This window comes from Anarrhichthys ocellatus, unplaced genomic scaffold (genome assembly GCF_004355925.1).
Source record: "Anarrhichthys ocellatus isolate YVR2014 unplaced genomic scaffold, GSC_Weel_1.0 scaffold1, whole genome shotgun sequence".
NCBI classification, from domain to species: Eukaryota; Metazoa; Chordata; class Actinopteri; order Perciformes; family Anarhichadidae; genus Anarrhichthys; species Anarrhichthys ocellatus.
In genome coordinates, this window is record NW_022280031.1 from 4,498,442 (window position 1) to 4,512,429 (window position 13,988).

Below are 13,988 nucleotides of genomic sequence, written 5' to 3' on the forward strand. Positions count from 1 at the left end.
TACTCTGGAAGGGTTAATTTACATGATACAAACTCTTGATTCTTTAAGTGCATTGTGCTGATACTAGTACACTTACTTTAGGCTACTTACATAATGGTTAATATTGGGGGATTTCTACTTTCACCATCACTGCTTGACAAACTTGCAGAATGTTTAAACAATGACTTAATCTTTTGCATTTAGCTTAAGTTACCTAGTGCTGACTTTAATATACGCGTATGTTTGATATGCAAAATATACATGACAGTACAGAGTTTGATTAAATATTGAATTATCCATTTAACAAACACTTTAAAATCAATAAAATGAAAGTGCAGTTTATGAGGGCCTTCATCCTTCTCAATGAAACAGGTGCGGTTAAACCGTCTTGGCCCCGCCCCTATATTACCATATTTGGAGAACTTCAGCATTCCAAAGCTTGGGGCGGGGCGGAGCGATGACGCCACCTGTTTCTCAATGGTCTGCGGGCTCGTGCTCACTGAGCCGGTGGAGTGAAGTATTTGGAGAAGTGGAGCCAGTGGGACAGACGGAGGAGAGCAGCGAGGCTTTGGAGACTTCAAACCACGGCTTTATTAAAAGTTGTGCGGAATCATGGAGCTCCATCGGGTCAACTTGTTCTTCTTTTTATTCATCAACCAAGTGTTTATCAGCCTCCAGTCCAAAGAACGTAAGTTTTTCACGCGTTGTGTAAAAATAAATAAGTGTATAGCCGAGCTTTACCGGACATCGTGAGTCAGGAGGTTGGAATTTGATAGCCTTAAGTGTTAACTTAAGTATGTAAATGTAGGTTTAAAGTGCTAACGTATAGGACTTTATGTTCTACTTTTGTTTTTCATTAAGTGTATAAAACATAATATAGTGTGGTGAATGCCTCTTTTGAAAATATACATTTACCATTTGAACCTTGTTTTAATTAGTTTAGATCATTTCGATCATAGTTTGAATGATCGAAAAGATGGAATTAAATATTTGTAATAACAAAAAATAGTTTATTTCATATTTCTTTCTATTTGTTTTACTGGCCTTTTGTCAATTTAGGATTACATGTCACCTGTGAGATGCCTTAACATGTCCCACTTCCTGTTTCATGTGTGGCGCATATTCATGTAGCTCTCTCGTCATGGTAATTTAACTGCTTCCGCCTGTCTCAGACATTATTAGTCCTGTATCCTGGACCTGGAGGACACGGTCAATGAAGTCCTGAATCAGACCGACATGCCAGATTAGACCGTCAAAGCGTGGCATGTGCCCCTCATAAAGATAATGACCCCCCCCCCCCCCCACGAGATCAAGGCAGAGAATTGAATAGAGTCACACAGTACAGTCCAAACTAGTCATTTTCTAATTTAACAGCAAGGACAAAAGGGTGTGTATATATATATATATATATATATATAAAACTCAGATGCTTCTGTGCTTGTTGTAACTATGTCATAATATGTTTTTCTGTCTGTCTCTGTAGAAGTATTGCTGGATATGAGAGCTTCAGGATCAGAGTTGGGGTGGTTGACGTTGCCATATGAGAACGGAGTGAGTATTTATACCTCAACAGGCATTTTTCTAACACTTCAGGTTCAAGACTTGAAACCGTCGCTCTCTGAGTAAGACAACAAACGACTCAAAAGGGCAGCTGAAGACAAGTTGATGTGAGGATTTGCATACTATTTAGCAACAATAACCGAGACCTCTTTCTGCTCGTTCAGTCCACTAAAAAAGCTCTCTGGGAGAGATGGAATGAGTGGCAGCTCGATAAGGTTTGGCAGAGCTCAGCTAGTCTTGTGTTAACGCTACCCTTTCATGAAGAACTTATGAATGCCATTAAAATGTCAAGGGTCAACCTACATTTCAATTTACTGTGCCGTCGTGCTTTTAACACAACCACAGGAGGTTGTTTTAATTCCAGAAATGAACCAAGGAACAAAATTTTAAGAATTTCTTGTGATTCCTCTCCGAATTTAGAGATAAGAGCAGTGAGCTGATATGTACAGTTGTGGGAAGACGTATAAGTAAAAGCGAAAGAAAGAATGGTCCATGTGTGGAGAACCATCCCTCTATCTATAGTTCTGTGGCTTTCCAGCTAAAAAAAGCAACAGGACATGGCTACTTCCACTGTGTGGGCAAAGTTTCTTCTTACGTTCTCGAAAGATCTGAGGGCTTCAGATAGGATTTCCCCCTGTCCATCAAACTTCGCTTTGTTCTATCCTGACTTTCTCACACTTGTAAAATGTATTTAAATTTGTACCAGGAGTGACTATTTGCAAGGTGTGGTCTTGGCTTCAGAACATTTGAACAGTAGACAATAGAAGTTGGGTAGTAATTACAAGTAATTGTCTGAAATGATGTATTAATGCCTCATAGAGTGCTGCTCTATTCGAATGGTAGCAATTTAACTTTCTTGAAATAGTGTAAATATATATGTCTGCCTCTCTTTTCTAACAGGTTAAGTTAAGCATTGATGTGTTTCTTGAAACACAGCAGTAGCCCACTATAGTGCTAACATATGAGGTGTTAACCTTTAATGATGTATGGAGGCTTTTAATCTTTCTGCTCGTCATTGCGTCCCTCTCTTAAAAAGTCTTAATTGCAGGCAATTTTGCTGCCACTTTGCTTATAAAACTCATTTAACTGCCATAAATGTTGGTTTGTAGTCTCAGTAGTATTTGCTGGATCTCGCACACATGCACCCTCGTGTGTCAGTGGAAAACCCACACACGTCGCGAGCACGGCACATGTCCAGGCCAATAATCTTAATGTGTGGGAAAAAAAGCTCCAGCTCACTTCTGCACTTTATGAGCTTCTCAGTCAGCATGAAAGAAGAGGTGTCTCATCTATAAAACCGGTTCTCTGCAAGAACAAAGCCTCTGAACCCTGTACTTATTCCCTGACAAAATAAATAAAGGAGTTTTTCTCCTTTCATTATTGTAGCTTTGTAACAGTGACTTTTGCCCCTAAAACTAATCCCGCTGCTTTATCTCTTTCTGTTCTACAGTGGGAGATAGTCCAGTCGGTGGTGAACGGCTCACTTTTCTATACCTACAGCGTTTGTAGCATAGACTCCACCGAACAGGACAACTGGTTACGCACGACATTCATCCAGCGGCGCCCGGGGTCTACCCGAGTCTCTGTGGAGCTCAGATTTATTGTGCGAGACTGCAACACTTTCGATGGCGCTTCTGTCGCCTGCAAAGAAACCTTCAACCTTTTCATCTCGGAGGCCGATGCCGACGTAGGAACCAACTTCCGCAAAGGTCAGTTCCGCAAAGTGGCCACCATCGCTCCTGACGAGGTGACGCGGGGCCGCGTGCTGAAGGTCAACACGGAGACGAGGGCCGTGGGGCCGCTGGCTCGAAAGGGCTTCTACCTGGCTTTTCAGGACATGGGCGCTTGTGTGGCTCTGCTGTCTGTCAGAGTGTACTACAAAACATGCCCGGCCACAGTGCAGAGCTTGGCGGCCTTCCCGGAGACGGTGGCAGATGCTCTCAGGGAGGTGGAGGGAGCCTGTGTGGAGAATGCCGTTAGTCAGGCCACCCCACGTATCTACTGCACCGCTGATGGTGAATGGGTGGTTCCCGTGGGTCAGTGCCAGTGTCTCGCCGGCTACGAAACCACCGGGGACTCCTGCCAAGGTAAGCACTAAAGTATGCCACGCACTCAACTGAGGCGCGTGTTTGCGTTGCCATGCGAGTTGTTGTAAATTAAACTCCTCCAACCACTACTTTGGTAGTAAGGAATGAGCACAGAGGAATGTTAATTGCGTCTAGTTTGTTTGGAAATCTATCACAAAAACACTCCGTCATATCTGTGTTGAAGTGGGTTCGATAGCGAAGGTGGAGCATCGGGAAGGGAGGAAACAGACAAGATGTCTAAACCCGTTTGTTTTGTTTCGATTTTATGGCAACCACAGATTGCTTCATGTGATATGGGATAAAAAGCTTCCAGTCGATGCCTCATCCCTCTACCTGTTGGCCAACAGCACATTCTTTCCACTGCCTTTTTTCTCAGGACGCAGGAATGGGGCCGGGCTGAGGCACAGTTTTATGGATATGTCGATGGCTGAGGGTGATAATGTACAGCTCAAGAAGCTGTGTCACAATTACTACATACTTCTAAGTGTACTCATACATACATACACATACATTTAATGATGTGTGTGTCCTAAATTTCAAAGCTTTTTGACACTATTGTCCCACAAGTCACTGCTCAGTATGAAGAGCTAAGTAAAGCTGGAAAATAGTTAAAACTAAGACAACCTAAAATAAGGTAAAATATGCAAAAACTTTGCAGTATCTAAAAAAAACAAGTAGATATTTACAGTAAAGGACATGTCTGCGGTGTTCGTATTGAACGGTCTCCTGTCTGTGTGGAATTTGTCTTCCTCGGGTGTGGTGTGTTGGGCTGTCTGGAGGAAACGTGGGAGGAGAGAGGCTACGGAAAGGAGAGGAAGGAGGGAGGAGAGAGGCTACAGAAAGGAGAGGAAGGAGGGAGGAGAGAGGCTACAGAAAGGAGGGAGGAAGGGCACAGTGTGCAGCAGGGACTTCTGAAAGGAATTCTTTCACCCTCGCGTCACCTTACAGCACTGATTGACGAAAAGAAGGGACCGTGTGAATGTGTCAGAATAACTACCTGAGTGCTGCGTCTTCTCCTCCTCAAGTATTTGTTTTGCGGCAGTTGCTAAGGCGACCGGAACCACAGATTACAGGGCCGGGGCCGACACGCCTACCGGAGGTTAGACTGAGTCAGGCTGCGGTCTGTCCGAGGCACCTTGACTGACTGAGTTTGGTCTCTTTTTAGACTCATTCCTGTGAGACGGAAGATCATTCTCACCAGCTTAAAGAAATAAGCCATTAGTTAATAGACAGGAAACAGTAAGCGACTCTTTTGACAGTTGATTCATCCTTTAAGTCCTTTTGTCAACTAAAAATGCAAAGAAATAGTTTCCAACCTTTCAATAGTTTGTCTTCTCTGTGTCTTATATCACTCTAAGCTGAATATCTTTGGCTTTTGCGCTGTTAGTCGGACTGAACTACACATTTGAAGATGTCACCTCGAGATTTAGGAAATTGTGACAAGCATTTTTCACTATTTAGTGACATTTATAGACCGAATGAATAATCTATTAGTTGCTAGATTAATAGTTATTGGAAGTTGTATTGTTAGTCACAGCCGTACATGCCTTTTGATAGATAAGTGCAGTGGGTCATAGAGTAAATATTGTCCTGCGGTTGTAAAAGTGATTAAAAAGAGGAATGCGGGGAGGGAGTCACGGCAGAAGATTGTTTCAGTCTTTGAGGTTTGAGGTGGACTCTGAGCCGATCACTTGAAACGGAAGTTGGCAGAGGAGGACAGGAAATATTTATGACTCGGAAAAAACTGTAATTCCAAAGTCTGGAGGATGACCTGAGTATTAGGATGCAGGAAACACGTTTTATTAAATAAGTTCAAACACAGTGAATAAGTTGTAGTTTGTTCCAACGCCCTATTTCCACTTTATAAGAGAAAGTGAGATCCTTAAAGGCTCGTGGCCTGCATGTGCATTCCACTGAAGAGCACAACTGTTGTGGGAAAAGGAAGTAAAGCGACATGAGGAGGAATGCTGACTGACACAAATAAGAAGGCTGTCCTCGCCACGGAGTCGGAGGGTGGGGAGTCAGTCAACAGTTGGTGCATGAGGGTGGTTAGTTTGGTGGCTGCTTAGTTAGGTGTGGAGTGTAATTTAGTCAGGAGGATTAGTAGAGCAACAGGACAGCTGTTAGCCAATGACATGCCCCGCTTTGCCTCCCTTTGCTCTTTCATCCGGTTGTTAACACACGCAACGAGCTCCCTAATCCATGTTCCCACTCATTAGAACAATGGGTCGACACAAAGAGCAAAAAACGGATTCAATTAACAGATGCACCGGAGTGGAACTTAAGTCCTTTTCACGTGTGTGTCGTAGCCGTAGAGGAGCATGGGACTATTCATTCATTCAAGAGGGGAAAATTAAAGTTTTGGATCAAATGAAAACAGTATTTCAACCCTTTCCCTAGATTGACAAAACAACGCAACAACTTTAATTCAAAGTAAATATGAGAACCCATCGTTGCCAAACGTTTGCATTAACAATGTTTATGTTCATACATTGCACACATGCCGCCATTTGGGAGCTGTATAAGGAGTAAGCCAACATATTTATGGCACCACTCTGTCCAATCTCAGACAATAGATGAATAGGGCTGGAGTTTCTTTGGTACGTGACAGAGGTCCTGCTGCTGCAGCTCAAGATGAAATGGGCTGGCCTCCTTTTCTTATGCGAAAAGACCTCAGCTACACCCCCACTGCCGCCGAGTGACTCCCCAGAGAGAACTTCTGTTGGTGCTCCAGACCTTTACCCCCCCCCCCATCCCCCATCCATCCATCTATTCATCTTCATCCCTCCTACTCAAACTCAACCTGCTCCTTCTCCTCCACTGCGGCAATACTTGGAGTGCAAAGGTCTTTCCGCCTGAATGGTGAAGTAACGCGACCGCGTCTTTAATCCAGGGTTCACTCGACCTCTTCTCACGGCCACCAGCACAGGGGCCAGATGAAAGCCATCCTCCCTTCAGAGACAGCAGAATGAAAGCGGAGAGGAGATCTTTCATAAGATCCATTCTTTTAAATTTTTCTTTTTTACTGTGCTGGAGCCCTTTATCACCTCAGAATGTATGTCTGTTTCCATAAACACAATGAAAATCATACTCGTCTCCAGCAGCTTTTCCTATTTCCTGATTCTCTCGTCCTCCTAACTGTTGAACCTTGGATGCTGTAATTTGCGATTGGTGTCGGGGGGGTTAGCGGAAGGAAGGAAGGAACTAAGAAAGAGAGGAAACATCAGCCTCAGACTGAATTGCAGCTCCCGCGTCCTGGTTTCTGTCCACTCTGCACGTTCATTAACCTCCCGTGCCCTGGAAGACTGTTTATCCGTGTGCTGAAATGTCCATCACAACTCTCCAGCAGTGTCCAGGGTTTCCTTTGGCGAAAACACAAGTGTTATCTGCCAGAGAATATGAGCCGAGAGTTCACAGGGGAAAGGCAGATCAGATCACCTGACGGATTTAATGCTCTGCTGTCATCCGGTTGACACTGGCAGTGTGACCTGAGATTAGGCCTTCAGGCGAAAAAGGCGAGTAGAGGCAGATCGTCAGGGAAATCCCTTTTCATTCCTCTGGATACAAAGCCTCAGTGATTATAGGTTACTCACAACAAAAGCTTCCTGTCGGGTGGAACGGACTGGTGTTACAGAGACGGCTTCATTGTTTGCATTTACATCAGTCATCCCTTCCTGTGTTTGTCTGTTTCAGTTACTCCTAATGTCAACCTTAAACACACACACACCCTCTCTCTCTCTCTCTCTCTCGCTCTCTCTCTCTCTCTCTCTCTCTCACAGTATGCAAACCAGGCTACTTCAAGACATCTGTATCGAGCGAGTTATGTCAGGTTTGTCCTGATAAAAGCAAGCCCTCCGCAGCCGGCGCCACCGAATGTCAATGTGAGGAAGGTTTCTTCCGCTCCCCTTCAGACACTCCTACGTCACCCTGCTCTGGTAACAACCACACTCACTGTCACAGTACTGACAAAGTCACATTTTGGCTCATTACAGGCAGGGTAGGAATATCAGGCTGACTGTTCTGTGTCCTGTACTTCCTCCCCAAGATCCACCCAGTGCCCCTCGTGACCTGACCTCCACCACCCTGTCAGCACAGGGCAGGCTGCAGCTGGCCTGGAGCCCACCGCTGGTGACCGGGGGCCGCAGCGACCTCACCTACAGTGTGGTGTGCGAGCACTGCGACGAGGCCCTGTGTGTCCCCTGTGGCGAGACGATCCGTTTCGAGCCAGGTCCTACAGACCTGCAGGACACCACGGTCGTCGTTAGTGACCTGGATTCTCATCTGAACTACACGTTCACTGTCGAGGCTCACAGCGGCGTGTCCCAGTTCGGTACCGACAGGCCCATCGCAAGCATCACCACCGCGCTGGACTACACAGGTGAGCCCGATCACACCAAAAGCCTTTTCTTTGTGCTTTGATTTAATCCCAACATTAAACTCAACTGCCAAACAGAACAGAACATGTACAATTGGCAAAGAAGAGACCATAAACTGTTATTATACCAAATTGCGAAATATTACTTTTACATTTTTCTGTAGCAGACTTATGAAACATGTCATCTGTTCAAAATTATGTTTATAAGCAATTCTGATAAGATTAGGAAAAGTATCAAGGTGGTAAAACTATTTTTTAGTATGTTATTTGAGCTGTTTAAACATGATCTGTTGTCTCCAGAACCCTAAACGGACATGTTGAGACATTTAGATATTTAGACATTGTTTCATGTAAAATTGTATTTGCTACTGAAAACCATTGTACAAAAAGAAGGGCTTACTACACAAAGAGGAATTCAGTCTGACCCACTCAATCCCAAAGGCTTTTATTTCCAAAGACTGTGATTAGTCACTAACCATTATTTTGCTTTCTGTCTCTCACCGACCGTTAGATCCCCCAAAGGTGACGTTGATCCATCTGGATGATCGCAGCCCCACCAGCCTGTCTCTGTCCTGGACTCTGTCTCGCAGGCCTCCAGCCCACATCAATCACCGCTACGAGCTTATGTACCGCAGAAAAGTAAGACGGAGTGCTTTGTGCTCTTTTGTCTCCCCTCCCCTCGTTCAAAGTTGAGGCGGTAAATTGTTCCAAAATGTTTCTAATCCACCCACTTTCCTTTTCGCAGGATGATGAGGGCGAGCGTGATGTGACCACCTACACAGTCCTGATTTTGGAGAAAAGTTCTGTCCAGATTATTGACCTCACCCCAGACACTACTTACATGTTCAGGGTCCAGGCACTGAGTCCCGAAGGAAACCCCGGCAGCTACAGTGTGGAGCACGAGTTCCTTACCTCACCATTAGGTACCAGCAGCCTTCAAATCGACAGCAGATGAAACTAGTCTCTCCGTATAACCTCTTATTTCACATATTGAGTTGCTAAATGTGTCTTTTTTCTGTGATTTGCACAGCTGAGTCTCAGATCCAGAACAACTCCACCATGGTGATGGGAGCTGTAGTTGGAGTAGCGATCATTCTGCTCGTGGTGGTGGCCGTCCTGCTGCTGCGTAGACGGTTGGTAACAACATGCTTCTTATCCACATCCAACGCCTGCGTCATTCAGATAAATGTTATCTACAGACCTGCAAACTGTGATTATGTGCCACAAGCTCGAGCAAATTAAAGATTTTCTGGTACGACGGCTCAGGGAGAGCTTATCAGTAATAGCTGGTGCTGCTATTGAACACAGCTTTGGTCTTTTTCAGTAGAGACTGACCTGCAATTACTAAAAAGCCAGTCTATGTTCTGTTTAGTCCTGTAGTGATTATTCGTGTTTTCCTTCCAGGAGACTGAACTCTCGCGGCAGGGGAGGAGCTGAAGATCCCTACTTCTCATCAGGTTAGAAAACCATTCTGTACATGCAATAATAATACTAATAATAATAGTTAATTATGTTAATATTCAGCCTACTATTCTGGTCATAATTTCCTCCATAGATCAACTCAAGCCTCTGAAGACTTATGTTGATCCACACACGTATGAGGACCCTAACATCGCCATCCAGAAGTTTGTCACAGAAATTGACCCCACTGCCATTAGCAAACAGAAAGTCATCGGTGTTGGTAAGTGTTTTATTTTATCACCTGTCTTACATTTAATGAAATCTCAGAGCGCAGTTTCTAACGTTTCCTCCTGCTTGTCCGTCTGCCGATCAGGAGAGTTTGGGGAGGTGTTTTGGGGCGTGATGAAGTCTCCCAAGCGAGGGGAGGTGGCCGTGGCGATCAAGACGCTGAAGCCGGGGTACTCGGAGAAACAGAGGCAGGACTTCTTGAGCGAGGCCAGCATCATGGGTCAGTTCTCACACCCGAATATCATCCGCCTGGAGGGAGTTGTCACCAAATGTGAGTCGAAAACCTCAGACAGAAGTCACACAATCGTTCTCAACTCATTTGTATCAACTGCTTGTATACTTTGCTTTCACTAAACATACGTTTTTGTTTTAATTTTCAGTCAAGCATGCCATGATAGTGACAGAATACATGGAGAACGGAGCTCTTGACACATATCTGAAGGTAGATACATGCATTTTGTTGCAAACAGGAAGGTCACATGACTTGAAATTTAATATTTTTTAGTCCTTAATATAACTTGAGGGTGCAAACTAAAACATTAGCAAACTGTTTTGAGCTTAACGATCTTATACGTTTCGTTGTGCGTCATCGTGCAAAGGAACTTTGAATTGTGTTTCTGTATATTTATTTACATTGGATCATATTAAAGTGGTGGTATTGATTTATTTACATTGTACAAAACTATTCCTTTAATACATTACATAAAGTTAAAAGCCGAAAAAAAGTAAATTGTGTTTGACTGTAATTTATGACAGAACAAAAATCTTGTAACAATTATTTAAAAGAAAGAGTTATTTAATAGATGTATTGTTTTTCTTTAGGACCGCGATGGAGAGATTCCATCATATCAGCTCGCGGGGATGCTGCGTGGAATAGCTGCTGGCATGAAATACCTCTCTGACATGAGCTACGTCCACCGGGACCTGGCAGCAAGAAACGTCTTGGTTAACAGCTGCCTGGAGTGTAAAGTGTCTGATTTTGGGCTGTCGCGTGTGCTGGAGGATGATGCTGAGGGCACCTACACAACGAGAGTGAGTCTAACAGCTGCATATTTAACAGCCTAAAAGCATTGAGAGAACAACCTTTTCTTTTTCTAGTAACGAATGCCAGACTGCTAATGGTATTTTCACTCTCAAGTGTCCAATCTAAAGTGTTGGTCTTTCAGCGCTTTGTGTTTCCACTCCCTTCTCACGTTTAACATGATTTGTTCATGTTTCTCTTCTGTCAGGGAGGTAAAATCCCCATCCGCTGGACGGCCCCCGAGGCCATCGCTTACAGGAAATTCACTTCAGCCAGCGACGTGTGGAGCTTCGGCATCGTCATGTGGGAAGTCATGGCATTTGGAGAACGGCCCTACTGGGACATGAGCAACCATGAGGTATGTCCACCTCTTGCGGTTGAGATGAAGGATTGGTTTAGCCTGTGTAGGTCAAACTTTAATGTGTATAACCACTGAGAGTCTGCTGGGTAGGTGGCGGTAGAAAGTTGCCTGACGTCCAAAGTAGTTTCCCACCATCGTCTTCAAATTTGCTGTTGATGTCAACAAACGAACACAGCACTTTTTCCAGACTGTCCGTCAGCACACTCGTAAATATACTTTAGATCTAAGAGCTGCCTTCCCTCTTCCTCAGGTCATGAAGGCCATCAACGAGGCCTTCAGGCTTCCTGCTCCGATGGACTGCCCATCCGCCATCTACCAGCTCATGCTCCAGTGTTGGCAGCAGGACCGCCCCAAACGACCTCGCTTCACAGACATTGTCAACATGTTGGACAAATTGCTCCGAAGCCCAGAGTCTTTGAAACCCATCGCTGACTTTGATCCACGGTATGAATTGAAGTTTATGATTTGGTAACAAAGTAAAAGAGACTAAATGAAAATAACTATAAAAGACACTAATCCTCTCAGGTGCATAATGAATTATGTGGAGAATTACACAACTTAGACTCTATTTATAAACCCTTGTTGTGTGTTAATAAGTAGATGAAACTAATATTCATCTTCCATTTCAATTCCAAGATATGTCTCTAACTTTTTTCTTTAACTAGAGCTGTATTAGTCTTGGTATTTGCCATTAGAAAATTACAAATTATTGAAACATCTCTGGAAACTGTCCGCATTGAGTTGACAGTAAAATCCTCACATGTACTCAGTGAGCATAATGTGGCAGTAAATGATGAGTAATCCAAATCTACACTGTTCCTCGCAGCGTGTCCATCCGCCTGCCCAGCACCAGCGGCTGTGACGGCACCATGTTCAGGTCGGTGCCCGAGTGGCTGGAGTCCATCAAAATGAACCAGTACAACGAAAGCTTTGCTCGCGCTGGGATCACGACCATGGAGCAGGTGCTCGCCTTGAGGCATGAGTAAGTGCACATATGGCACAGGTGCAGCTCAGCCGTGCTGCGCTGATTTTATCTGGCACCAGGCCACGCTTTGTAGTAACACAGAGGAAGTATTGAGCTCTCAGCTTGAACATTTGTCAGCCAGTTTGTGAATGTTGAAATACTTCACTCTGCCACGTCATTCCTATCATTCTCCACCGCCATAGCGTCCACAGCAGTGGCCTTTTTTAATCTCATGCAGCGCCACAGTCCTGCCCAACATTTTATCAGTTAATTGTTAATTCAGTACTTTAATCAATCTATTTAAACCATGTGTGCATTGCTTTCAGATGCAATATGTGCATTTTGTTTTCCGAAAAGAACACAATTTATATTTTTTCTAATTAGTTTAGATATTCCCCAGTGAGAATCAGTGCTTTACAAGGACCTCTGTAGTCTCTTTATGCAAAACAGAGTCCATAATGTTTTTAGCGTGTTTAAAACGGTGTCATTGATCTTGTCCTTTCAGAGACATCAGGAATATTGGAGTGCGGCTGCCCGGCCACATGAAAAGGATAGCATACAGCATCCTGGGTCTGAAAGATGAGACCAGCTCCCTCAGCGTGTTTGCAGTGTGATCTAAGCATTCCTCCACATCTAAGAGCACTGACCGACCACGCCATTTCACTCACGAACGAGGAGGACTGAAGTGAGGGGGGGGGGAGATGAAACTGAGCTACACTGCAGGGGGTTTACTTTGTGGCGTGACTGAAGAGGACCCTCCAAGCCACTCGGAAAGGACTGAGATCAAAAACACTTAAGTACTTTATGATAACAGAAGACAAATAATTTATCTTCATGTAAAAATGTTTTATATGTTGAACATAAACATAAGTTATGTGATGTAGTAAATAAAACAATTATAAGAGTAAGTGCAAAATGTGAGAGTGCTTGGTTTGTAATTACTGAACGACTGAAAAATGTAATGCTCTTTACCATTTAAGGGCGTTTTCTTCCAAGCACTCACTCTATCCTGCCAGTGTTTCTGGATCTTTACATCTGTTTGTTTTTCTACATATTTTATGATCAATCAGACTTGCTTTTAAATTTGGAATTATAATTCCACTCAGGGCAAAGAATCACACATTGTTATGTTTTGTAGTTGGTCTCTGTATCACATGATGCATTTTTTTCCTCAAGTCTTGTTTGTTTACATAATGTCTTAATACAGCTGTCCATTTTTTTTAATTTAATATTTATTTGATTTTGTATTTATGGCATTTGTTACATGATGAATAACTGATCTGGTGCATATTTGCCAGGCAGTGTATTTTTGTGTTTAAATAAAATCTGTGTTTCTATGTTACTGGATCACTTTCTTGTACTCATGTAGTCAACAGGTATTTGTTTTAAACTTTTCCAGAATGAAATATCTCAACAACCGTTGGATGGATCGCTGTGAACTTTGGAACAGACGTCACTAATATTATTATGGTGAACCCTACTGACTTTGGTCATCCCCCGACTTTTCATCAAGCACCAATAGCAGGTTGATATTTGTGTTTTGTGGTGAAATGTCTCGTCAAATATTGAATGGACTGCAATTAAATTTGTTACAGACATTCAGTCTTTTGGTGAGCCCACAAATTTACTTCTAGCACCATCATTTGGTCAAAAATGTAATTTGTCCAATTATTCGGTTTATGACCAAATTAACTTAAAAATGACCGGCTACAGCTGTACTTTGTAACTATTGGCATGCGATTGTGAAACTAGGACAGTACCAGTGATAAGAAACACTGATATTGTTTAAGATGTACAGAAATGACAGCCAGTAAAAAAAACTATTATAAATACTTAAAGCCTAAATGTTGAACAAAATAAAAAAATCACTTTTCATATATGTGTTCAGTCAACAGTAGACGTGACCTAATTACACCACTCTCACAGAAACAAACTATGCAGTTCTGCCACAC

General features: G+C 43.4%; 1 protein-coding gene across 1 annotated transcript; it reads left to right on the forward strand.

Annotated features, from left to right (window-relative positions):
- The first annotated feature begins 506 nt into the window (after window positions 1–506).
- epha2a (eph receptor A2 a) lies at window positions 507–13,537 on the forward strand. Its single transcript, XM_031848629.1, has 17 exons — window positions 507–667; window positions 1,463–1,530; window positions 2,990–3,626; window positions 7,406–7,561; window positions 7,672–8,004; window positions 8,513–8,640; window positions 8,747–8,924; window positions 9,032–9,134; window positions 9,406–9,458; window positions 9,557–9,682; window positions 9,776–9,961; window positions 10,071–10,132; window positions 10,513–10,722; window positions 10,920–11,069; window positions 11,323–11,516; window positions 11,899–12,054; window positions 12,542–13,537. The coding sequence occupies exons 1-17, from the start codon at window positions 592–594 to the stop codon at window positions 12,648–12,650; spliced, it is 2,925 nt and encodes a 974-aa protein (XP_031704489.1). The 5' UTR covers window positions 507–591; the 3' UTR covers window positions 12,651–13,537.
- The last annotated feature ends 451 nt before the right edge of the window (window positions 13,538–13,988 follow it).